Source organism: Corythoichthys intestinalis, chromosome 3 (genome assembly GCF_030265065.1).
Source record: "Corythoichthys intestinalis isolate RoL2023-P3 chromosome 3, ASM3026506v1, whole genome shotgun sequence".
In the NCBI taxonomy this organism is placed as follows: domain Eukaryota; kingdom Metazoa; phylum Chordata; class Actinopteri; order Syngnathiformes; family Syngnathidae; genus Corythoichthys; species Corythoichthys intestinalis.
The window spans coordinates 18773356-18801195 of record NC_080397.1 but is presented as its reverse complement, the minus strand read 5'-3'; the positions used below and the strand labels follow the sequence as shown (position 1 = coordinate 18801195).

Below are 27840 nucleotides of genomic sequence, written 5' to 3'. Positions count from 1 at the left end.
ACAGCAGAAGCTTGTTTTTAGAATATCCTAGAATGATTTCCTGACCAATGTATCGGTAATCGTTGTATCGCCATATCGTCAGATCATCGTTATCGTGAGCTTTGTATCGCAAACCGTATCGTATCGTGAGGTACCAAGAGGTTCCCACTCCTAATATTGTCCACAGCATTGTGTTCTTACAACCATACTTTCAATAGCTTTTAAATTGTGTGTGCTCTCTACTGTTTTTATAGGTATATAAAAATCATTGCAAAATGTGAGAAACACAAATAAGTGGCCTAAACGCATACAATTGTACCACAATTGGGAGCACATGCAGTATACAACGTAGAATGTGGGCAAACAACTGCACAGTGCAACAGATTTACTCCACATTTAACATCCCTGCAATCATCCCCATCTCCTTATCACTCCCCCTCAAGAGGTAAATAAGGGCTCTATATAGTGTTGATTAGAGCAGGGGTTCCCAACCTATTCCACTAAGGCACACTGTGGGTGCAGGATTTCATTCTTACCAAACAAGATGACAACACTTTTTCCCCAATCTGGTGTTTTACAAGTGCAATCAGTTGATTGCAGTCAGGTGTGGCTTGTTTTAGCAGAAGCCTCATTGGTTCAACTGTCTCTGCTGGATCGGCTGGAACAAAAACCAGGACCCACAGTGTGCCTTGAGGACTGGGTTGAAAACCCCTGGATTAGAGGCACCAAATCTCCCCTTTACTGTCTGCGTCCCATTAATGAGGATGGCATCGATCCTACCGCAATTTGCCTTCACCATTGAGTCGATACACACACAGGTAAAGGCGAGACAACAAACTGTGTACAAACAACACCATGGGTAAATGCATGCATGACCTACTGCACGCGAGGGATTGGAATTTCAGAGTAGCTAGCCTTCAACACAAAACGCTGCAATAATATCATGATATTGTCATGATACAGGGACTATACAAATGAAAGCAAGTGTCAAACATGCTGATATTGGGGAAAACCACTATTTGCATTCAGAATAGAATACATCTTCCATCCAGATTATAATGTAATAAAAAAAACAAAATTGCTCCCAAGACGATATCAACATAAAATATTGCAAACGCTAAACTAAATATCACTACAGCAACTCTACGATAGGTAAACAATGTTACAACTCATACAGGAAAAGAAAAATGTATTTAAAAAGATCTATTTTCATACAAATCAATGTTACAACTCATACAGGAAAAGAAAAATGTATTTAAAAAGATCTATTTTCATACAAATCTATCAGTTGTGATATACCTCCTAATACTGTAACAATGTGTTTCTTTTTTTTCTACCCACAAAAGTCTAAATATCATGATCAAGCAACTGTGACCAGATATGTCAATATCTGGTTTTAAAATAAGATCACATACTGTACACACTGCAAAAACACACCTCCCTAAAACAAGTTAAATTCCCTTGTTTTCAGTGTAAATCTACTAGAAATAAGTGAAATTATCTTCCATTGCTTCAGTTACATTTTACTCACTGGGATTTCTGGAAATAAGAAAAATAGCTAGCTGAAAATAAGCTTAGCTGACTTAGGCTAGACAAAAGGTTAGTATATCTAATCTAATCTTTAAAAAAAAATTTAAAAAAAAATAAAATAAAATAAAATTAAAAAAAAGCTGGTCCGTCAGAAACGTTCTTAATGCAGGAATAGATATTGTTGAAAACATTTGAAAGCTTTTTTTTTTTTTTTTTTGATTTAGGTGAAAAATTACCAACTTTTACATGTTTGGGCTTAATAAGAACAAATAGTAATATTTACTTTAAATGGAATAATCTGATGCATTAATCTGCTAACTAATGTTTAAAACTCAAAACAAAATGGAGAATTATTCCATTCGATTTAAGAAAAATTATCTGATTAAGACGTTAAAAATTTGCAGTGCAGCCACTGTATTATAGAATACTTTGATGAAATCAATAGATAATGATTTGACTATGGAAGAAAAAAACGTGCTAAAATCACAAAATAAAATACATGCAAACATTTTTTGGGGCCTGAAGGCCTATTTGGTCATTTTCTGCAAGGGTATATTTTCTTACACTTCTTGCACGACCGGTTTCATTTAAATTAGTATTATTAACCAATAGAGGCCTCAAATAGAGTAGAATTCCCTTTGAATATTCATGTATTTAACAAATACATCAGCAATTGACTGCGGTCCATTGATGATTTTTAATCATGATAATTTGACCCATTAATATTTAACCCTAACCACTATTCCCCCAACACTCACCATGGACCTGGTTGATCTCGGAGTTCTGCGACAGGACCTCATCAGCCAGTTTCTGTGCGGTGGGCAAGACCTCGGTGTGGTGGACCGAAATGAGATATTGGACGAATTTCTGCAGCTGGTCACGACTCATCTGAAACAATGTTTCCGAGATGGGCAAGTGCAGTTTGACCTGCTCGGGCTTACGGACCCGATAAAGCGACAGCGCCACCACGTGAGCGCAATAGAAGATGTCCTTGTTGCCGCAAGTGCACGTAACAGCGGTGATCTTGCAACGGTCAAAGCTGACACTGACGCTGCAGATGAGCTCCGGGGAGGATGATGTGGCGGGATCTTTTACTGTGCCGCTCAGATGGAAACCTGGAGAAGAGAATGACAAAAAATGATTTAGTTCAGTTCTTGCTGGGAAACATTATTATGCAAAGTTTGCACATTAAATTCAGTGTTATGTTAACCCAGAACAGTACAATTATTAATTACAGTTCACTTTTATCAGATCCTAGTATGAGTACTTTTGTTACCTCTGATAAGATCTGGATTGAAAAAAAAAAAAAATGAGATTGCTTCTTGGCATTTCACAACATGAACAACTCATTTCTAAAAGGAGTGAGGCTAAACAGATTATTAATTTTTTTTACTTGGTTAGGATTTTTTTTTTTTTTTTTTTTTTTTTTACTAATTACGTTTTGTCAAAACAAGGTAAAGGAACCTGGAAAGGTCAACGTCTTTTATTTCGGCAAAAATGACAGAAGAAGAGGACTGGAAGTTGGAGCGTCATTGGCTTAACACATCAACTCATTGAATGTGCCCTTCCGTCAAATGTAATAACACAATGAAAGCAGCAATGATTAAATTAAATTAAATCTACTAGGACCTGGACATTGTCTCGTCCAAGTCTCACACAGTGATGTTAAGGTTCAAGTCAAACTGATGTAAACTTTACGTCATACAGTCCCTATCGTATTTGCTACTTTTTATGTCTCAAAAATGCAGGGAGACATCCCTTGCTTGCAGCTGCAAGGCTCAACCCACCCCCACCTGGTTGCTCAGTGTCAGTGAGTCAGCTATGCTACACAATGGCTGAAGGTGAAACTCCTGAACTTTTTCTCCCCATCAAAGAAAACGAAACCTCTAGTATCGGAATACTTCAGCTATAGAAGCGGCTTTTTATGGCCAACCGACAAGAAAAACATGTTTGTGGAGGGTGGCTGCTGAAGAGGCAATACCTCCAATACGATTTCGCATTTATACAAAATTAAAGTCAGTAAACACTATCATGAATGTTTCCCACCAGCTACGAGAGTTAACTCCAGCATGTTTAGTGTGTCTAGCGGTGGTAAAACGTGGTGTTTCTTTCTTTCTGGCAACTGTGTGTTGAGTATGAGAGTCTAATGCAAACATGATACATGACACATCTGCATTTTATGGAATATAGTTCAATTAATTTTGTTCTGATGGTAATAATGTTGAGCTGTGGCTTTAGGCTCACCTAAAGGACTGCATTTATTTTATTTTATTTTTTTTAGAATATTTCAGTTATTTAAAAAAAAAATCGTATTTTAACTTAACATTATACTAGTCCAGTGCAGCTTATTTGTTTATTTATTGGGTTAATAGGTAACGCTTTATTTGACAGCGGCGTCAATGGACTGCCATAGGCCCGTCATAATTATGAAATGACACTATCACGGGCATTAATGAATGCATATGACAGATGTCATTCCGGGCATGTCCCACCAGGCAGCGGGAGGCCCCGGGGAAGACCCAGGACACGCTGGAGAGACTGTCTCTCGGCTGGCCTGGGAACGCCTTGGGATCCCGCCAGAGGAGCTAGTTGAAGTGGCCTAGGAGAGGGAAGTCTGGGCTTCCCTGCTAAAACTGCTGCCCCCGCGACCCGACCTTGGAGCAAGCGGAAGATGATAGTATGGTTTGGTATGGTAGATGTTATTAAGAGTCATCCGGCAAATTATGTCACTAGCTCCATTTACGTATGTTCACCTCGGATCTTTTACATCCATTCAAAAGTCAGATAATTCGCCGGATGATACAAAATGATATCTGTCATAAGCATTTATCAATGCTCATGGCAGTGTCATGCCATAATTATGATGGTATTATGACAGCCTCCTTATAGCGCCACTGTCAAATAAAGTGTTACCAAATACCATAAGCAGCAATTAATGCAACAAATGGAACAGTAACTGAAGTTATAATTGATTGTTATTTACATCTGGAGCGCAGCAATGCATGCTAGGGGGCATGTTGGATGACAACAGTGTTGACAGGAGGCGGCAGCAGAGGTTGACTTGTCTCCCTCAAGAGAGCAATGATGGCCAAATGAAGCTTCTTAAAGCAATGAATCATGGTGGTTCATTTTGTCTTATGATGCCGCTGTCAAATAAAGTGTTCCCGGTTAATATCTTTGGTGTAAATATCCCATAATACAACAAGGACAGCTGCGGTGTATAGTAAGTGCGGCTTATGTATGAACAAATCTCGTTTTTGTGTCAAATTTGGTGGGTGGCGTCTTATAGTCAGGTGTGCCTTATAGTCCGAAAATTACGGTATGTTCCAATTTGCAAATATGTTTTAAAAAATAAAAATCCTGTTCAACGGAAAAAAAGTTTTTTTTAAACCCAGATATCTCAAAGTAACGCATTTTAGAGCTGTAATTGCAATACCGTGATACCGTGGAACTGTTATATTTTTCCTTAAGGTTATCATACCGTCAGAATCTCATACCGGCAAAAGCCTACTTATGTGCTTGGTGTACTGCTTCGGTAATTTTGATTATATACCGCATACTATGAGAGCAGTAAGATATTGAAAACATCAGTACATGTGAATGCCGCTTAAGTGAGACATCTCAGCGAGTTCACATCGGCAAAGAAACAACAACAAGGAAGTAAGCGGTGTGTGGGGATGTTCCAGTATGAATTATACACCCCCTCCTTCCTCCTCCTACTCCCATGACTTTGAATATGTTTGATCTTATCCCTGACTGCACTATCTAGAGGCGCGGCCACGTTTGATTACGACATGATGAATATGAATGAGCGGGGCGTAGTCACATATACACACATACACGCACACAGAGGAACATATGAAACAGACACTAAAATGCTCGACCACAGCGTGAGATCATGCATTTATTAATAATGGGAGTGGTTAAGAAGGGTTATGAATGTATTCATGCGCTCAGGAGAGATGTGTGAACTACACAGGCAAAGACATACATCACCTAAACATGTTTATCAAAGGGCCTCACACGCAACGCTGTTATATCAAGCATGTATTAGAGCGGATATCAAAGCGGTTCTCCATTGATGTGAGAGGCGAGGGAGGAGTTCAATATTTAATTGCATACAGATGGAAATGGGACGCATGCGTTGGCTAAACAAGGGGTCAGTTATCAAGGGTTTCACACATGCAATCATGACAGATTGAACGGTAAATAAAACAAGCAGCTAACATTTTTATAAGCGCACCTGAGAACCTGTGCAGTTAGATTTTTCATGTACCTGTACTTGTTTTCTTTTCTGATGAGTTTTTAATTTTTCCCCCTACATAACACATTTATTACAGTCGATGCTGGTTATTTTTTTCTTCAAGTAAGTAGCATGTATCTCTAATTTTACTTACGTCCACAGTGTGTGTGTACTTTTGCCACCTCTGCTGAGAACATAAACCGATGCAAGAACGCTATCTACCCGACCAGGAAGTGCTGGCGGCAAATATGCAAACACCGCCACAGAAATGTGCATGTTTATTCCCCCTGCTGTTGAGAAAGCCAGCTGGCAAAAGGGAGGACACGTTTGTGAACAATATTAACACAAGACGTAGTGTGCGCTGAATATGGCTGCTGCCTGCATCTGCACTGATCAAAGCGAGCCTCCGCCGCTGCAAGGGAGTCACGCCGACTCACCTAAGTGGGACAAAAAGGCTTACAACCGTGCAGCTGGTGCAACAACGGAGGACTAAACCTGATTCTGTTCCTGTGCAAGTACACACGGATAAGACCATGCTTTGGGGAAAAAATGTTTCACTTTTGTCAAAATACTTTTGCTGGGCATGGGTTATGAAGAACCTTTAATCTGGATTTTGATGTAAAGTCAAGTTTGATTATTTTTCGTCATTTTTAATAAAGCGTGACTTTCAATGGCAAAATCAAACATATGACAGAGGATAGTATTTGCAACGCTAGAAAAACCTATGTTTTGCATGTCTACATACAAATTTATGTCGTTCCAGGAACTAGCGATGCAACGATACAGTTAAGTCACGGTTCGGTACAATTTTCGGTACGAGGGACACAATTTTGATTCCATTCAATACATTTACTGCTCCGAAACAAAAAATACAAAGTTGTTATTATTATTTTTTTTTTAACGTTTTTTTTTTTAATTTGCTAACAAGCAAAAATAACAATGCCATCATATAAACATGCATTTTAGTGCATAATATTTGTCTGCTTACTTCTTAGTGATCTGAAGAAATTTTGTATAAAAGTGCTGAGAAGAATCTTTACTGTTCGTAAAGTGAGGCGGGCCACGCTGTTGATTGCTAGAGCTCTCTTAGCAGCTATGTTTACTACATAAGGAAAACATCCTATTTGTGGTTCAAGTCCAACTGTGTTACCCACTGAATTAACAATATTTGCAGCATTATCTATGGTCACTGGTATGGATTGATTTGGCCTGCTTAACTTCCATTCAGTCATGGTGGTTTTTAATTCATCGATGTAGTATATGGTCTATGCGTCCCATGATCACTCTGGGCTCAGGCAGCCAATGGCATGGGACTTGGGGGGATCTAACGTAGCACATAGAGGTTGCTATTTGATGATATCTAATGTGTGCGCACGAGTGTTGTCGGGGCATTAAAAAAGTTAACAACAAACGCCACGGAAGTCATGTCTTCTCATTACTGCACAACACCAGTGGGGATAGCGTATCAGCAAATCCAAGATGCTGCCACACATCGGATCTGTACAACGTTGAAGCCGGCAAGCCGCCTCCTTAAGCTTCTGTCCTCGTGCGCCACGGCTCCCGCACTTCAGGCAGTTTAGGGGAGGAGTGGAGGGGTGCTGCTAGCGGGGAGGAGCCTTCTCATAGCTTTTTTTTTTTTTTTTTTTAAACAAGGCAACGATGCGCCATACATTATAGCGAGAAAGACCACAAAAAAAGTTTGGTAAATAGATTTTGGGAGCTTTTTCAATTGGATAAAATGTTTTTGCATATTGAATCGCAGAGGGCGTATCGAACGGTTCAATATAAAACAGCATTTTTGCATCCCTACCAGGAACTGGTTTGTAAATCGAAAAGGTCATATCAAGCAGGATTTTCCCATAAGTATACATTATAATTCGATGAATTAGTTCCGCAGGCCAAAAACCATCGCTAAATCCTTTAGAAATACTTCATGGTACAATTACAAATAGCAATTACACATAGCAAAACAAATAAATTATAAATACAAATTGGATTAATAATATAATGAATCGGGTTCTGATGTGGCGGTTGTGTTTTGCATGCTGTTCCTGAACGCACCGTGCGACTGACAAGAGTGAGAGAGGCGCAGAAAAGCGGGAAGGTTTTACTTTCTCTTTTCATGTTCTGTTGTTGTTGGCGTCGGCTACGGCAAACAGTAGCCGAGTTATGTTGCCCAAGTTGGGAAATAAATGATTAAAAACCTGACAAAGCTGGCGACTTCCATGCCGATGTCATAATAATAATCGGAGGAGACGGCGGGTGGAGGTAGAGGTGGAGGAGATAGTCGAAATATTTTGGCCGTACTCGCAGTCGAGCCCGTTCACTGACACACACACCACCCTCCTATTTTTCTACCATTTCCATACCATCTTCTACCATCTTAATATCGATGGTAAGTGCCACCTTTTTCCTTTTTTTCACTACCTGTACTAAAGTACTTGGGGCCCATGTTGATTTCTCTCAGAAGAAAATTCACCGTGCTGCAGTCTTGCGGAAAAATGAAATTGCAGCGCTGTTGTAAATCGAAGTATTTTGCACATGTCATCAGATGTGGAGACAAATGACGAGTCAAACTTTGCGTTGGATGTCGAAAGGACTATGTCGATGCGTTTGTATGTCGAGGTACCAGTTTTTTTGTGTAGGGAAAGGTCTGTTCAAATAAATTAAAATGGTGGGGAGGGGGGTTTCTTAATACATTGCCGAGGTATCGGCAGATCCTCAAAATGAGGTGACTTTTAAAAATATGGGATTGGGACATCCCTAACATATATTGTTTATATACATACATAGTAACATACACACATTATGTGTGCTCAAGCTATCAAATCCAGTTGAGTGAGTGAGTGAGTGATAGTAATAGGAAGTAATAGAGAATGTCTTGTTCCGCATAACAACGTATTCTCACTCAAAACGAGTTTATTGCACGCCATTCATAAAGCCGAAACCTGGTATGCAGGGACTAATGAAAAGTTGTAAACCCAGGTTCCCTGGAGGAGGTTTTCCCCCAGTGGAAAGGCGCACTTGAATAGGACATACAGGTCACTATGGCAACAGTAGAGATGGTATACTCGTGATTAAAAGCTGGTGCACCATCAAAGTTATGCTGAACCAGTTAAAAGTACCAACTATTGTTGGTGTAATGAAAAAGTATAGTGAGCATGTGAGAGAGAGAGACAGAGAGACAGAGAGAGAGATGTATTTCAAGAGGAGGCTGGAGAGTGCAATCAGAAGAGAACATCAAAAACATGTGAGCGCAACAACAACAGAAAAAAAGGAGCACAGTAATTCATGCAGACAAAAACAGCTGCAATTTTTTTTCCCCAAAAAAAGCGTTTTTCAATTTTTCCCCGCAAGGCAAAATTAACACAATTCTTCTTCAAATTCATCACACATGGAGGATGAAGTGGCAATAAAACTAATTCAAAAGTCTGTTTTGTTTCACCCTCCCACAAACCGACCAACCAACCCTTGTGCTTTTCCCACAGCTCTCCCTCTCACTGACAGATGGGGAGGTAATGAGTTTTGCCTTTCCCTGTCCAATCGCCTGGGCACCAAAAACTGCCCCCCACGCCAAATATGCCCTTTTAATTTAGCCAAGTGCTGAGTACAGGGGTATTACTGTTTAGCTAAACACACACATACACATCTCCCATGACTGCACGCTGGGTGGGTTTGAAACCTTCTACGTCTCATGTGCTCGCTATTAATGTGCCTGGTTCCCACCCCGGTACACCAAGCACCAGGCCCCCCTTTCCTCCCATTCCCCGAGTGGTGCTCAGGGTCCTTTCTGTGCCGGTTCAAGAGGCCGGCCTAGGCTTTTACAGTAACCATGGCGGCCATTTTTAGAACAAGGCTTCAGTGAGGTTGCCCTAGAAACCCCTTCTGGCCGCAGCAGTGAGATCACACTTGGCCCGCGGCATTGTGGAAGAGGGTGTGAAAGAGTGAGCCACAATCAGTATATGTATATATACTGTGAGTGTGTGTGTGTGTGTTATATATATAGTGAGGGTGAGGGTGAGAGTGAAAGATATAGTATTACCCAATTATGACATACAGGCTTTAAGGGACCACCCACCCACACTTATTTAGTGATGGAGGCTTTGCATCAAAGCAAAGCCCACCCTTAAACACACGCACACACCATACAGTCACTCTTTCTGCCTTTGCAGTTTTTCAAATTGAGTGCCGGCAAGCTGTGGACTCACCAGGTCCACCAATATGGATTCAATGAGAGAAAAAGTAATAATAGACTAAAAATCCTACTGTCTTGCCATCACATGTGGGAAGTGAGAGCCAAAGTCCCCGTGAACATCGTGAACACATCAAACCATAAACACACACACATGGAGGAGCTGCTGTCTGTCACAGCTCACACACAGACACTCAGAAGCTATTCGACAAGACCCCAGTCTTAAGTGTAGTACCCTTGCCGCTTGACCGAACATGCAACATCAGACATGATAAGCGGTAGAAAACGGATAGATGATGAAATAAATAATTGATTTCCTCAATGGTTGATAACGAGTATATACGCTTAATCCACATCCCAATGCTATACCAGGTTCTTGAGGGAGAAGCCGCAGACTGGGAGTCTTCAACATAACTAGACGGAAGAATGCTGCCTTTATACATGGCCTATGAAATGGGAATTAGCTCCGCACAAGAAGAAGGCCTGGCAGGAATGGCGGTCGGCAGCCTCAAAGATTTGCACAAAAGCGTTCAGTGTTCAAAAACGGGGAAGGGGGACTAAATTAGATTGAGCAACAAACATTTTTTTGTAATTGAATTAAGATTCCAAGTCAAAGTAGAAGACAAGGAGTGGTCATTATGTCTATTGGTTGAATTGGGAATGACCGTCAACAAAATCTAATAGGTCTGTGCGAAAGTCTGACTTCATGATTGATTCCGCTGCTAGAGCGAGTCAACAAAGAGAGCAAATAGATGTTAAATGTGACTGTGCTCATCCACTTTGGCCTTGCACATTAATCAAATTACCTCGTCAGATGAGAGGGAAGTGGGGGTGGGAGGTCAACACAAGCTTGTTCTGATTCAAAGTCTGTGTGCGCCCGCGGCCGAAAATACGGCATTTGACTCCTGTGTTGACCAAAGATGGCCTGCGAAAACCCACGTGGATAAAAAGGCTACCGGGCTGGAATCCGATCCGAAAAGCACAGATTTGCAGCGGGTCGAAGAGAGGTCGCCGGGCAACCCCCACCTTTAGACCCTCGTACCACCCACAGCCAAAAGAGCTACTCCTTACAACTTCCTCACGTGGCTCGATTAAGTGGCCTTTTCGGATCTCCGAGCCTGTGTGGTCCTATAAGGAAGCGCCCATAAGGAGACTGTAAACAGAGATCAATGCTATCCTGCAGGAGACCTTGCCTCAAATGCGTACGTGTGTATTTGTTAGGTGTGGGAGGGGCTGAAATAACACAGCTGAGCTTCAAGGGCGGCCATATTTATGCCCTGAACCCTCTGGGGAGGGCAAGGAGCCTTCTTCTCCCCAGATGCGTTTTTCTCATCGGCTATCCCCTCTCTCACGATCCCATCTTGCTTATACAGCGGTAATTTGACTTACAAGTTCCTCTAACTTACAGCTTTTGAGTAACAAGCGGCCGCAACATGTTTTATTTTGCAATGTTGAGTGTCAAAATGTGAGGTACAAGTCAGCTTCAGATATGTCAAGTAAAGTACTAAACAATATGTGCCAATTAAGTTCACTGTGACCATCTCGCATTTACGCAAGAGCGCAAAAGGCATCGATGCACTTTTCACCATTTACTGAATTGAACAAACGGTCAAACACATGAATACAAAATAAAAACAACCGCAAGGAGATGCTAACGGACACAACTCATACAGAGATGCTCACATCATACTAACGTGACTCCCATCACTCACAGACAAAACGCATGAATAAATTAATGCATGTTTTTAAACAAAACAGTGCTATTTTTGCTTTTTAAAGATAAGTAATCATAAAAATGCTGTGTTCTCGGGGGGAGTACATTTATTGCATTTCAGCGGGGCAAACTGATATGAGACATGAATGAATTGCGTTAGGAGATTGATCATGATCAAATCGAGGTCAAGGTACCACTTACCTCAAAGCATGAATTAGCATTCTGTGAAAATTTTCCCTGTTGTTCCATTGAGCAAAAAGCGCACACAAATGATAAGGGTGGAAAGGGGGAGGGGTGTGTATGGCAGAGCTCGAGGGATGGTGGGGGGATCGAAACTGTCACTGGCTGGCGTTTGCAAGTGACAAGCTGCCGCCAACTGCCACTTAGTTGCCAAGCGCAACATCCAGAGTGACTTGCAATTTTCCAACTATCACTTTCAAAATGGATTGTAATTCCGTGGGATGGGCGGCCCTGTCAGTGATGGATCCCAAAAGGTTGGCCGCTCTGAAGGATGAGTGGCAACGCAGACACAGGCGAGCGTCCGTACGATGAGGAAAATCGAATAGAAGAAGAAATGAGAATTATAATGGCATGGCTGTATGAACAGCATCAAGAAGGCATATCTATCTATAAGGCATAAATTAGATGTCAGTACCATGAGTTTTTTTTGAGGATGCCCATGTGCATGGATAGTTTAAAAAAAAAAAAAAAAAAAAAAAAAAAAAAAAAAGCAAAGATCGCAGGAACTGCTGTGAAGAAAAAAATGACAACAATAAGTGACCCAATTTGCACATTAATTTGATTACAGAAAAGATCATTGCGCTGTCATTGTTTTTTTTTCTTGTTAATATTTACTTATTGAAAAATTAGTACAATTTAAATGTACTTATTCTATGATTTTATCATTATTATGCTGTTATTTATTTATATATAAGAATTAATTTATATTTATAATTGCTCCTGGTGCTGCGTCACCAGTAGGTGGATGGAGTGTAAAGTGCTTTGAGTGCCTGCCTTGAAAGGTGGAAAAGCGCTATATAAGTGTAACACCATTAACACCATATATTATACAGTATATATATTGCATTATATATATTATTATTTATTTATTTATATATTATTTTTAGTGTGTGTTTAGGTAAAGAAGAACTGGACAAAGTGCTAAAGATATCGCCAACAGCATTTGCCTGCTCCCATTTGAACTTTGCAAGTGGCCACAGCCCTCCATTGTCCCCCCCCAAACAGATTACGATATTAACTATTTTAGTCCAAAAAAATTGTAGTATACTATCAATAGTACACGGTATACTTTTACAACAAACCTAACCAAGCATAAAGGTGCTAACTTTTCGTTGCTCGCTAAAATCCTGGGTCATTAAACTCATCATTGATATAATCAATACAAAAACTAATGTTGTGAGTTAACACAATAATAATAGCTTTAATGCAAACCCTCTTTGACGCCGTCAATTTTTTTAAACACGCGATCAATTATGGGCACTCACCTCCCGTAGTTTGGACTTCCAAGACAATGCGCGCGCTCCCTTGGTCGCCAGAGTGAAATGCTGATATTCAGACAGGATTTTAATGGCCAAAAAGGGGAATGATGAAGCAGCGTGAACCCGCACATTGGTCTACTCCTGTGCTAAAAGGTGTATTTAAAACTAACTTTAACTAACTTCAAATTTATAATCATTTTTGCAGTTATTATTGTTTTCTCTTTTTTGAGTTAACTATGGACTGCATGCAATTAAAAATTTCAATTGCTTGACAGCACTAATAGAAACACATTTAAAGTAAATACAAAGCTGAATTTTACCGGTGGTTGCTTAATTTAGCCTGGCTCTGCCAAAGGACAGCTTGCATGGCATTTCTACCATTAAAACATCATTAAGAGCTGTTGAAAGTACATTACTGTAAGTACAAACAAGCCATACACCCATATATTCCAGAATTTGACGTGCTCACCTAGCAGAAATGGGCTACAGTTTTTATCCTAACTAACCTCCACTATGTTGCGCATCTTTTTGAATGTTTTTGCTTGGACCAAAAACAAAATATATAAAAGGCATACAAGGCTCATGTTCAGGGACTATTTATAATGCATTTGAAGAAAGTCAACTAAACAAAGCTACAACCTGGAATGACAGCTGTTTTTTTAGGCCAAGATGGTGGACATTTTGCTGGCAGGCTGTTTGTCAATACAACTCCATCAATAATATCTATATTAAATGCTTAAATTTAGCATTAACGAGATAAGGTTGCACGCATCTCATACTCCGTCTTTGTATTCATGTCCCTTATGAAGGTCCTGGCCTTCTCTTTCGGGGCCGTTTACATGGAGACTAGAGCTGGGAATCTTTGGGCACCTAACGATTCGATTACGATTACGATTCAGAGGCTCCGATTCGATTATAAAACGATTATTGATGCACCCTCCTCCTTTTTTTTTTTTTTTTTTTTTTTTTTAAATAAAGGATTTTTTTTTTTTTTTAAATAAAGTTTTGTACATTAGTTCCAAAATTGTTCAAAAATACTCTCAGGCTAAACCAAACTACTATTTCAGTATCAAGTTAACATATAGCAGTAAACAAATATACAAAAATAACATTAAATAAAAAAACTCCAGTCCCCATTCTGTATCAGCAGCTTTAAACTACATTCAATTAATTTAATGTTGTGAATCAACCGTTAAAGTTGTTAAAATTGCTCCCGTTATTCCATAATTTCCCTTTTGTCTACTTTTGACATGTGAAAGTTTTAAAACTATTTTAAAGATAGACTCAAGTCAATATTTTACCGATTTAGGAGTATTTTAGATAAAAAGTTAATTAGGTTTACTTGGAAGGTTCGCTACAACAGCATTGCAGGGAAGTTTACTGCTTTAAGATGGCGGCCGTTTACTAACGCCCGCATCTAGCTTTTTGCAGATGTGCTGCTACCGCTACCGAGTCTATAATCCATCTATTCCTATATAAATGATATCTACCGTAACATTATGTAGCTTAGCTGTACTTGTAGCAGCTTTTCGGCAGCAGTCAGGTATGTTGATGTGTTTTTTTATCTCGTGGCATGAGTTGAGCTAGAGCCGTGAGTTGAGCGTTGGCATTACCCGAGGGGCCGGTTAATGAGAAGCATAATGTTTAGCTACTCCTGCTCCGTTCCGTCCCGAAGACCGCGCGGCGCGCTGAGTGTGTTGTACTTCCACTTTACTTGGCATATTTCAATAATCGGAATTTGGATGTTTGTGAATCGTTCTCGAATCTTCCACGGCCGAATCGCGAATAATCTAAGAATCGGAAATTTTGCACACCTCTAATGGAGACTCTCAGAGAATACGAAAAATTTTGTCTCCATTTGAGCAATGTCGCAATTCCGTATGAAAACGATCTAGTATTCATGCCAGGCCCTAGGGGGCAGTGCAGATTTACAGGGCAACAGAGAATGATGCACTTTGACCCCACCGAGTTCCCTCAGCCTGGAAAAAAATATGCCCGCCCACTCAAAGCAATGTCATTTTTCTTTTGTTCAAAAAGGCACAAAAATTGAAACGTTCAACATATTTAATTTAGAAATATTATTAAAACAGTAAATTAAAGCCGACAGTCCAAAATATTTGCTGCTTTTAATGTTTAGTAGCACCGCTGCGCACGCCCAATGTGACGTGTACGAGTGCTGACGTTAACGGCGCGGGCTCGCGCCGCAGGAGCCTTTGATATGCATGCCGAGGAAGCCCCCCTCAGCCGGTTTCTTCCACTTCAGTCTTCGCCGACACCATGTGCACGCGAGGCGAGTCCGCTACTCAGTCATTGAGTCTTTGTGTCGCAGAGTCGCCATGTAAACTGCCCCTCAGTCTCATGGCTGTACATTAACTTTACATTAAAGCCATCCCTGTGAGGTTCATTAGCGTGAATGAAATGTAATTAGCGAGAGGTGTGTCACACTATGGCCGAGTGAGCGATATGGACCAAGGGGGTAATGGGCTCCATTGAAAAGCCATCGTGTGCTTCTTCAGGCCTAACGACAAAGCCATCTTCGTGATGGCACAAGGCCTTCTCTGCTGGTTTTATCACTATCAGAAGCAGTGACCATTAACAATATAAATTCCAGCATTTGTTTCAGCAAAACATATGAACTCCAAAGCACATTTACAGCTAAAATTTTAAACCCAGAATAATATAACAGTGGGTAACATACTTTATATATGAGAGGGTTAGTTGACCATACACAAAAAGTGTCAGTAGTGGACTGTCAAAATAGTCATTTATGGCAGCCTTAGTTGCTATGTCACAATCGCAATCAATCACTTGGCAGAGGAAACTTTAATCATGACTTCTGTTGTTGTTATTTTTTTAATAAATGTTTCAATCTGATTCAATTTAACCAAATTCAGCCTCACGGGGCTTGCACACAACATCAGCATTTTTCTATTGTCAGATTGGTTGGTCACAGCCAAACTTGGTACAGGTTTGTCGCTATCAGTTCATACTACATTTTCTGAGCCGTATCTCTGGTAATTGTTGTGTATTTTATGATAATATTTAGTATTTTTGTCATGGCATTATATATACTCTACAACAGTGTTTTTCAACATTTCCTGTGTCATGGCCCATCGTAACATTGGAAAAAAATCTCGCGGCACACCACAAACCAAAAATGTTCCAAAATTACTCTCTGTCCAGTTTATTTATTATAAAACAATTTCTCAATATTTATACTTACTCACTTGAGCTTGAGCCTGTATAGATGAACACAAAGCTAATATCCTGGCAGGAATCTTCGTCAACAGCTTTTTCTCTCACTCATTGTTTTTATTTTTCATAGCAGTTAGGCTTGAAAAGCTCAGAATTGTCAGACAGGCGGACTTTAGAAATGTGTTTAATCGCATCAGACGCAAGCATCTCGCTGACAATGGCCTTGCAGGCAGGTAGTATTGTCTCTTTTTGGATTCAGCAACAAGTTTAGCAACAAGGTAACTGGCTTTGAGGGCTTTCTCATTTATCTTTGTAATGTTTTTCAAAAAAGTTGCCTATTTCTGTGCGTTTTCATGGAGGCGAACAAATTAGTTCATCGACTTGTTTTGAAACGAGGGCAAATGCAACTGCTCGTGTCACGTTCAAGAACTGCTCGGAATTCTAGCCATCAGCCACCTTGCTGTCCTCAACAATGTGTTGGAATAAAACACAGGGGGAGGACTGACGGTCTTACATATGGATGAAATGGAAAGGACACTTTCGTGTATATTGACACTCGACGACTGTAATCAAATGATGTACAGTAGACGTGCTGGGGTCCACATTGTCGCGGACAGCAAAGTGACTGATGGCTAGAAACCTGAGCAGTTCTTGAACGTGACACGAGCAATACCTCGCTCTTCTGCACATGACCGCAACCTTCTCCCTACTCCTTCTTTCCTAGTGCAACTCCGCCCGACGACATTAAAAAAAAAAAAAAAAAAAAAAAAGCGATATTGGGTAACTTCTCGCGGCACACCTGACAATCTCTTTGTGTGCCGTGGCGCACCGGTTGAAAAACACTGCATATATTTATCCAAAATTGGTCAGGGTAGTGTAAGTGATACAGTTGTATGTTGTTACATTGTGTTTATGAATAATATTAATAGTTGTATAATTGAGACAGCGAGTCAGATTCATTCGGTACAACAATTATTCAGAGCCGTTCCATGTTTTACTTTGTCATATTGCAGCCATTTGGTAAATCTATTCAAGTTCATTTTGTCCTCATTAATGTTCATGCAGCACCCTATATTGACAGAAAAAAACTTGACAAGAAAGAAAAACTGAAAATATCATATGGCCCTAGTATTCATTTTCTTTGCTATGATGCTCATATTTTAGTGCTGTCCCTTTCGATCATTCTGCATCTTTATTGGTGTCCAGCTATGTTTGATTGCACTGATTGGACTACATTGTGAAAGCCGGGCACCTAGTTATGTTAATAACAACTTACAGCTTACAGTGCATGTCAGTGCAAAAGAGAATAATGAGGTCAAAAGAACAGAACAGAATTTCGGCAAGCAGCAGATCTGGCCAAAGTTAGAAAAAAACATTTCTGCTACACATAAAGATCCTTTAGTGGAAGACATTTGGAAAGACCTTGGCCGGCACGGCCAGACTGTTCTCCCTGTGTTTTTCAAACACTGAGAGTATAGTCTGGGACCCAGCCCATTAACGGCCTCTCGAGCAAGTACAAAATCAATCGACAAATCAGATTCGTTTATTTGTGTGACGTGTTCTTAAGGAGCAACGTCAGTCTTCCGCGTCGGAAGTCGTCTCCACAACAACACAGATGGCGAACAGGAGAGCCGAGAATATGTTCCAATCCATGGTAAAATCAGTTTTAAATTACCAAAAACACATCGACACAAGTCATTGACAACAGTCTGTCTCGTGCTAGCCATGTTGAATAAACTCCGCTCTCCTCGTATGTTTACTTCCGCGCTCAAGTCCATTGTCCTGCCCGTCGCTGATTGGTCCACTCCGCTGTCATTTTGCTGTGGCTAGCTCCGCCCTGGAAATTTTATCCGCTTAATGGTGGCCAGACTCAATAGCTGGAACAGCAGTGAGTCTGGAGTACCAGGCTAGGAAAGACCAGAACCCTCCCTAGAACTGGGTGTCCGGCCAAACTGAGCAATCAGGGAAGAGAGATAAAGAGGAACCCAAAGATCAATGAGGCTGAGCTCCAGGGATACAGTGAGGAGATGGACGAAAGTTCTACAAAGTCAATCATCACTGCAGCCCTCCACCAGTCAGGGCTTAGGAAAGATGAATGCGGCAACATACAGGGGTATTGGGGACGAAAACCTTCTCCAAAGTGCTCAGACTGGGCTGAAAATTTGTTCACCTTGCAACAAGACAATGACCATACGCAAACAGGTAAAATACGTAAGAAAAGGAGTGGTTTTAGATCAACCAGATCCTTGGCTGGCCAGGCCAGAGCCCTGACATAAACCCCATTGAGCATCTCTGGAGAGACCTGAAAATGTTTCTCCACCAATGTTTACCATGTAGGAGAAATGTTGAGTATCTGGAATCCTCAAATCCAGGTGTGAAAAATCTAGCTGGATCGTTCCCAAAAATTCTTATGGCAGTATAAGCTCAAAAGGGTGTTTGTATGGCTGCGATTTCAGTTTTTCTTTTTCCAATAAATTTGCAACAATGTAAAAATGCTGTGTTCTTCTGTCATTATGGGGTTCTGTGTGTAAGTTAATGAGGGAGGAAAAAAAACAAATGATTTTTGCAAATCGTTGTATTTTAACAAAGTGTGAAAAATATTCGCAAAATAACAAAGTGCGAAAACTTTAGGAAATCTGAATACTTTCTGTTCTCACTGTAGATCCCAGATAAAGGTACTAAATGAACGGTGTGCCACTGAGCCGTGGTAGGGTGACAGTGTGGCCTGTTGAAGTGAAATGCGGCCGCTGAGCTTCAAGACTAAACAAAACAGTAAAACAATAAATGCAATTCATTGGTTTGGAATGTGTGTAGGTGCTGTGGCAGTGTTGTATGGGTGTGGGTGTGTGAGTGTTTTGCACACAATGATTTTATGTCACAATTGACTACACATGTGTTGCTTTCGCCTTGATTGCACTTTGACACATGAATCCCTTTGATCAAAGGCTTTTCTAGCATTTGTGTTGGCGCGGAAAAATGAACGAAGCACACCACAAAGGCGTTTGTCACAACACACGCAGACTAAAAACAATTATTTGCATGGGACAGGATGTGCAAGTCTGCTCTTATAAGAGTAGCCTTGAGTGTGCTTGTGTGTATTTCATTTAAGTAGAAGAAGTAGCCATGGAAAACCTCTACCCTCCCTGTTTGTCTATTTTTGACAGTTTTACCCTGCTTGATTTTGTTTGTAAATCACCTGACACACACAAGACATGTACTTCAGAGGTTAAACCATAGGACTTTAGGTCATGAGAAGCTATGTCTATAGTTTTTGGTTCATTCTTGTTTTTATGACAGAAGGATACAAATAATGACAAATAGGGAAAGGGTACTGACGACGATCAAACAGGAAATTGGCGATATCGTAATGGAGAACCATAGCTTCCTGGTTCAATTTAAAACTCAGCAGCCTATATTAACAACATAACGTCATTCTCATCAAAGTTTTTCGTTCACACCGACGTTACGTCACCAAAAGTTCAAGTCCGCGGACCTCGAACAACTTAAGGTCCATGTAATGTAAAAATAAGTAACATAACAACTTCAATCTCCTAATTGTTCCACTTTTTTTCTAATGCTAATGCTAAATATTGACATTTTTTACAATAGGCATTTCCATCACTTTATCCATATAAATATATTAGTGCTGCAATGATTAATTGAGTTGCTCGATTTATTCAATTACAAAAAAGCTTCAAATCAAATTTTGCTCCTTCGAGTATTTGTTTAGTTAGAGTGGCGTTGTAATGGTTTGTTTTGAAAGTGTTTGCCTCTAATTTTATTGATTAAGGTGAATACACTGCCCTCTAGTGTCAACAGTGAATATGACATAACTCATTTAACATGGCTGAATCCTGCTGCTCCCTGTTAAGACCAACAAGAGATTTTCTTTGAGCTATTATGTTTTTTTCCAAGCATTTCTAATTTAGTTTATAGGTGTATTTAGGTAAAGAAGAACTGTAGTATTTTTTGTGGGAATATGTGTTTGAACGATTTGTTAAGAGCATTGCAATTAAAAAAAAGTTAGCATTTTTAGCATTTAAGCTAGCGGACCTTTGCTATGCAAGTTAGCCAATTGTTCTTTTGTTGTACCCTGATCCTCATTTATTTATTTATTATTCATTTATTTATTTAATCTGATTACGTGATTATTCGAACTAACATAATTTCCCGAATATAAGGCGCACCCGTGTATAACGCGCACCCCAAATTTACTTGTAAAAATCCAGGGAAAATTATTGTACCCGTGCATAACGCGCACCCTAATTTTAGCACCAATAAATAGAAGAATTCAAGAAAACAGAGCTCGTGTACAGATACAGAAATGTCATTTTATTGACTGGTGAAACACTTCACAAGCATAGCACATTGGTAGTTCAAAACATTACCGTAAACTGACAATATGTACGGTAATAATTATGATCTGACAACTTCTTCAACTTACCACAATCCAGGGGAAAACAAAACAGATGTGACTTTTCTTTTAAAGGCTGCTGTATTACTTGCTCGTTTCATCATGATGAATAAATGTTTCTTCCATGGATTGATACCGTAAAATAAAAGTGGTGATTTAGGTCGAAAATCAGAAGAGCGCATCGCTGTTGACTAGACTAGACTAGAACTATTGTTATTTGAATTTGAGTTTCATGAGGGACAGATATAGTGGACGGACACTGGAAGTCTGTGTTGTGTTACGTTTGTTATGGTTCGAGTTGCGGATCTGCAATAAACGTTGACTCAAATGAGTTCAAGAAACTAAATTCTGTGCTTTATGAAGAGTGAAAAAAAGCAGAATTTAACACAGACGAAATCATTCGACCAATCAGAGTGAAGTATTACCGTGTAGCAAGTTCTAACAGAATTGACCGGCGGAACTTGTTGTTGGCACGTTGTATCGTTCCCGGGGGGAGGTATTTTGTTGAGGGAACAGCCGGAAAGATAGTTATATTCCACGGGTTGCATGTGAGACAGACATTGCTACCGTATTTTGTTGCAGCCTAAATGTTAATAAAGCAACGTGGATTAGCTCCGTTGTTTGATACTCCGCCTCGGACTCCTTCCCTAGCTCGCCACGACAAACAAAATGGTGACGTCACATACCATAATGGTCGGCAACGGATCGTCGCATACGTTTCTTCAACACAACATGGCCGTGTCAAAAAAAAAAAAACGGTCTTAACATATATATATGTATATATATAAAATATATTTATATTTTTGTCTCCATCCCTATACCCGTTTATAATGCGCACCACGATTTTACAAGTTGATTTTGGGGGGGGGAAAGTGCGCTTATAGTCGGGAAATTACGGTAGTTGATAGATTAATCCAGTACTAAAATAACTGATAGCTGCAGCCTTAAAATATATTTAACATAAAAATATGTAATTTCATTACAACCACAATTATCCAATATATCTAAACATTGTGATGGAGTAGCTCGTTCAACACAATATCACATCAAAAATATTTTAAATATCACCCAATTTGACGGTAGTTGGAGAATATCTACACACTACACTCATGATGCCTCTATGCACACAAACTGGTTTCAATGGCTCCCTACTATCACCCTCCTTCTGCTCACAAACAGCTCCTCCTCTCCCTTCAATAATTGGCTCGTCTCTTCTTGCTCCCTCCCATCACACACATGCACACACATCGTGAATGTTCCCTAGCCTTGTGCTGACCCGTTGTGTGTGTACTGACGTCACTTACTAGACAAGGGGAGGAATCATTCCAGACACACACACAGTCATACACGTGCACACACAAACACACTCAGGCCCCAGTCGAGGGGGTGGGGTGCGCTGGTGTGTGTGTGTGTGTGTGTGGAGGGGGTGCATTCCTGAGCAGGCACACAGACACACATCACCACGCCTGGCGGAGGGAAGCATGGGGAGCGCTCAGCTGTAGCGGGTAGGCGGGGTAGAGCAGGGGGATGGGAGGCGAGGGGGGAGTTGAGGTGGCAGCAAGCCAGCGTTCCTCTGAGCTCAGCACTTCCCCTTTCAGCTCCAGCCAGCCGCTTTTTCTTTTTGCGTAACGCGCATTGCCTCCCACCCCCGTCAGCTCATTTAACCTTTTCCTTCCCGGACGCACCGAGGTCACGCTGGCCGTTCTCTTCCCCTGCAAATGTGTGTGTACCTGCATGTTTGTGCACCCCTACCCCATCCCGTCCTGCTTAACAGACTACCCCCCATCACTGAGCTCACAGGTTCATATTATTAGCTTGACATACATGAAAGACCACATGCGTGCACACACTAGGAAGTCAGCTAGGCCTTTCAGAGCATTTTCCTTTTGTTTTGAACAATGTTGGCCAGCTTTGTATTACGAAATGTTCCCAATTGTCATTCTTCTTTGATCATGGTGAGGATAAAAGTTTCGTGTCCAAAAAAAAAAAATACACAGCAATTAAAAAAAGGGGGAAGGGAGACATGCAGTTTGGCCTGTCATCATCATCAAAATTCCTCCATCCATTTTCAATTAAACTTGTCCTCAATGGGGTCACGGGTAAACTTGCTCTTATTACAAATGACTTTGCATGAGAGAGCAGTATGCACTTGGACTGGTCACCAGTCAATCATATGGTGCATACAGACAAAAATACGTTCACATGCTCCTTCATAGGTAAGTACAATGGAGAAGATAGCAGCGTTTTTTTATGTTGGAGGTACTGAACCTCGCAATTTTAACACTCACCGCAGTCAATTTGATCGTTCAATCACTGCCAGCTCTCTCAGTCAAATTTCCGTTAATGGCAGCTACTGTGTGAATACTTGAAAATAGAAATAACATTTTAAAATCTTTTTTTGTTCCACACCCGATTCCGATCTTCTAAAGATGATCGAATCGGGGAGATCCATAGTTTGTAGGAACTTTTGACCGTTCTTATAGAAACGTATTTGTGAGGCCAACCATTGATTTGGATGCCAAGCTCTGAATCTAGTACTTGTTTGTGTCTAATTTATCCCAAATGTGTTTGTTTGTGTTGATGTCAGGACTTTGTTAAGACCAGCCAGGTTAATATATACTATGCTTTCTCATCCATGTTGTTACCTAACTTTTTACCCTGGTGTTAAGTAGTTTTGGATCAGGTCATCCTCAAGCAGTTCCCATAAATTTGAGAACCTGGAATTTTCAAAAATATCAGACTAGTGAAAAGAACACTGAATGCTTCAGCATTTTGGACTGTTTTATGCTCCTGCAATTTTCTGGGAACACATTGGTAACAGCCTGTTTCTGTTCCAACATGACTCCACCAGTACTGAAATGCAAGGTCTTTAAAAACATGGATTAAATTTTCATTCTGATGATGAACTGAACTGGCATACAGAATCATGAACGATTCCGATTCCTGATACTTTTTGTCACACCATGGTGAGAGTGGCATAATCCGCTGACCCGTCACCCGAGCCAGCTATTGTCCACAGCCAAGGACTTCATGTGAATCCGATCCGGAAGGATTTTGTAAGCCATTTGAGTTTGTTTGCTACTTTGTGTTTTTGATAGCGTTTTTGTCCACTGTGGTGGACTGATATCTGTTTGTGATCCTGCTTTGTTTGTTTTTACCCTGACTGTGGGTTTGTAAAATAAGACCTTTTTAACCATGAAAAACTCTGAATGAGTCCTGCCTTGAGCCCAGTGCTGACACTTATAGCAATGTAGTACATTAACAAAAAGAAACATACATCCGTTGCATACAAAGTCATCCCAAGTCTCTCAAGTTAAAAACTTTAAGAGGAAGCCACAGTACCCAGAGAAAACCCACAGATGCAGGAAGGCCAGAGCCAGGCTTCAAACTTCCAACTTCATAGCTGTGAGTCAAGGTGTGGTAATCAGTCTTGCACAGTACCATCATTGGTTTGTATTGTATTTTTCTTCATTAGAGTCACACGGAGCAGGAGCCTCTTTCACCTTCCTTTGGACAAGCAGCAGGCTCAACCATAGACTGGTCAACAATCAATCACAGGGTCACATATAAGCTTACAAAACATCAAACTTTTATTTACACCTGTGTTTTAAGATGGATGTTCCTGGAGTGTGGTAGGAAGCCAAAGTGCACAGAAAAATCTTAAGCAAAAACTGACTTCTTAATATAGTTCAAAAACTTCCCTACCCTGTGTTTTTTATCGTTAATTTTTGTTCAAATTTAAGCATTATTCGTAATTTTCACTTGAGAAACAATTGTTTTATAAAACTATAACCATAGTTCACCACCGTAGCTCATTATATTTACCTAAAACACTGTATTGTATTTTTACTTGAATAACATATGTTTGACTCTCTTGCATGGGCTATCTACATGTACTTCCTTCCACATTCAAAAACATGCCCATTTGTTGCATTAATGACAGTAAAACATTCATAACAGTGAGTGTGAATGCTTGGTTGCCTCCAACACCCCACACCCACTCACTTGCAAACCTGATGAGGACAAGTGGCAAGTGCTATGAAAAATAGATGGATGGACCGTCCATTTTCATCTAACGGACTACTCACATAAATGTGGACAAGACAAAGAAGTGTCATAGCTCACATTAACCACAGCAGACAGTCCGTGGCAGTGGGGTGGGCATAGAAGGAGGTGACGGGTGGTATGTGAGCATCTCTCACATTTTAATATCGCTTGACACGCGTCGTGCAGAATCTCTCAAGTCGAGATCAAATACTGTACCTGTGGTCAACAGGCAGCGCAATAAAAGGGCAGGAAGGGAGGTAAGGCGAAGGAGGTATAGAGAGGGCTAGAGGAAGGTAAGAGTACACGGGGTCGATGCCGATGCCTGCAGGCTATTGCTGTAAATATTGACGTTGATGTTAGGAGCACTCTCCCAAGGATAAGCTATAAAGCAAAAAAAGGGAGGAGGTGGTATCACATGCTACAGAAGGGGCGGAGGGGAATCAATGAGGGGTGAAGTCTTGCAATCTGGGAATTGAGCTCCTCTTCCTTTTCTCTGGGTGGTTTCGGTTTCAACTCACACTAAAAGCAGAAATTACAGAAACGTCTCCTCTTTCACGGGAATGGACATCAAGACGAAATGGACTCCTCTGGACACGAGAGGAAAGACCACTTTATCCCCACGCCTCCCGGAGCTACTCTCTTTTGTTGACATCTGTATGCGTCGCCATGACAACCCGCTGCCAGTGCAAGCGTGCGTATTTGCATTGGAGGACGCGTGATTGTTGGCAAATAAAAGAGGTGTGCACAGCCCAGCCATTTATTGTCCGTTTTTGTCTCATATTGTCTGTATGAGGCCTGTTCAATTATTACAGGCTTGTACTGTATGCCTGTAGCCTGTTCACATTAAATGACTGAAGACTCTCGATTGTCGGTTTGTCTCCGCTTCAACAGTCCCCTCCACCCACAGTTTTGTTCACAGGGGTATGAACCCGGAACCATGGCAACCAGAAAGGACGTTAGAAGGACCTGCGAGTTCACCGCAAAGGATAGAGAATGTGTTTATGCGAGATTTGTATCCTGTGGGCAAGTCAGCATTCACCCATGAAGTAGGTCAGTGAAATTTTCCCAAATTAGGTCAGTGGCAGTCAATGGGTGCCAATGTGGGGGGGTAAGGGGAAACAGGGTAAAAGGCGGGGATGTCCGAAGTAGTGTTTCTGCCGTAAAGTATGCTTCGGTGGTCAAGGTGCGATTCGGAGGTCTATTGTAGCATCCACAGCAGAGTGTGTGAGAGCTGTGTCGGCTTTGTAAAATAGTTTGACATTATGGAGGAACTCAAAATGATTTCCAAACGCTAAAGGTGTGAAACCCTGCATAACCAAAGGTCCTTGAATGAAGCATTACACTAACAATGGATGTATGCATGTAGGTTGTTAAGCAGTGTCTGAGCAAACCATGATAGCAATGTAACATTCAAATGACTATGCATTAATTTAGGAATCAAAGGGAGAAAACCCATTTAGTATACATTTGTTGTTGTTGTTGTTGCCATTTTTTAACGTGGTATCACTGCTGAATTGGCATTGGCCAAAAGCGCACAGTAGGGTAAGCGAATCAGGTATCAGAGCCAAAAACTGGGGTTTGGTGCAACACTACTAATTACCACACTACGAACAACTCCCAATCGAGAATGTGAATCACTACAGTTACACATATTCCACAGTGACTTCCACTGAATGTCTCCTACAGTGGGGAGAACAAGTATTTGATACACTAAATACTTGTTCTCCCCACTGTATGTGAGCTACTGTATTACAAAAATCCACCAACCACCTTATATGAACCACGACGCTACCAAAGTCCTAAATCGGGGTGTCCAAACTATTCCACATAAGGCCGCAGTGGGTGCTGGATTTCATTCCAATAAAACAAGACGACAGCGCCTTTTCATCAATCTGGTGTTTAACAAATGTCAGTCAGGTGCTGCTTGTTTTAGCAGAAACTTCATTGGTTAAATTGTCTGTGTTTGATTAGTAGAAACAAAAACTAGTAGAAACTAGGACCCATAGCGGCCTATGAGGACCAGTTTGGACATGCCTGTACAAAATCACCAGTCGCTTAGGTGAGGACAGTCGTGGTTTTGAAACATCTGATCATGGTGTGTGTCTGTGGTGTGCTAAAGAGCTTATAACCACGTCATGAGCAGAAGATTTAGCGAAGGAAGTATTCAAAACTGTAAGATTCTATAGTCTTGAGTCCTGAGAGTACAGGCTGAGTTTTCCAATCACACTAAAATATGTGAGTTGTGTTTCTTCATAGAAAAGTAGAATGAAGCATCAAAAGTCCCCATAACCAAATTGGTTTACAACCAACTTCAAGCCAACACTTTTTCCTCTGCTCATACATCCTTTGTATGAGGAGGCGTGTGCATCAAACAAGCCGTTATGATTGAGAGTGCTTATGAAAAGCAGTCCGATTCGGTTACAGTGCCTAGGTCTGATTATTTAGCAGCCTTCCTCCTCCTCTTCCTCCACTGGGCCCCCCTCCAGCTGTTTGGATGGCTGCTTGCTTGTCATCTGCCTCTGTTCCTTCAAGTTTTTCCCCTCCCCGTTTTCAAGAAGCCACAGTGGGAGCGCGGCTTGTTGCCGATAAATGGCGGAACACAGGACACTTTGAAGTGTGCGCTGCGTTAGGAATGTGCTTTCATCGTCCCGCATCTGTCATTCAAAGCGAGGAATCCAAGAGGAAACTTTTTTTTGGTGCACAAACCACACACCCGCTCCCTCCCACCCACCCCTCTGGTTTCCTCTTTGTGCATACACCAAACAACCGAAGCAACAACAGGCAGAGTAAGATGGATAATAATCCATAAAACGCTGCTGCCATGATGTGAGCATGAAGCTATGGCTTACGCAGCTTTCAAACCAGAGAAATCATTTTGTGTGGTATAGCAGTCATTTACTCATTCTGTAAATGAAGATGTTTCAGTGACATTGACGGCAATAGAAGTCCAATCCAACTGAACTGGTAACACTGGCAGTCCATGCTGCCATCCCCTGACAGTTCAATTACATTGGATGATTATCACCA

General features: G+C 40.9%; 1 protein-coding gene across 1 annotated transcript in view; it reads right to left on the bottom strand.

Annotated features, from left to right (window-relative positions):
* LOC130914000 (zinc finger SWIM domain-containing protein 6-like) overlaps positions 1-27840 on the bottom strand; it is a 120727-nt gene that overhangs the window by 49512 nt on the left and 43375 nt on the right. The window contains exon 2 of the mRNA XM_057833026.1: positions 2268-2624. Coding sequence (XP_057689009.1) covers positions 2268-2624 — 357 coding nt within the window. The remainder of the gene's footprint in view (positions 1-2267; positions 2625-27840) is intronic.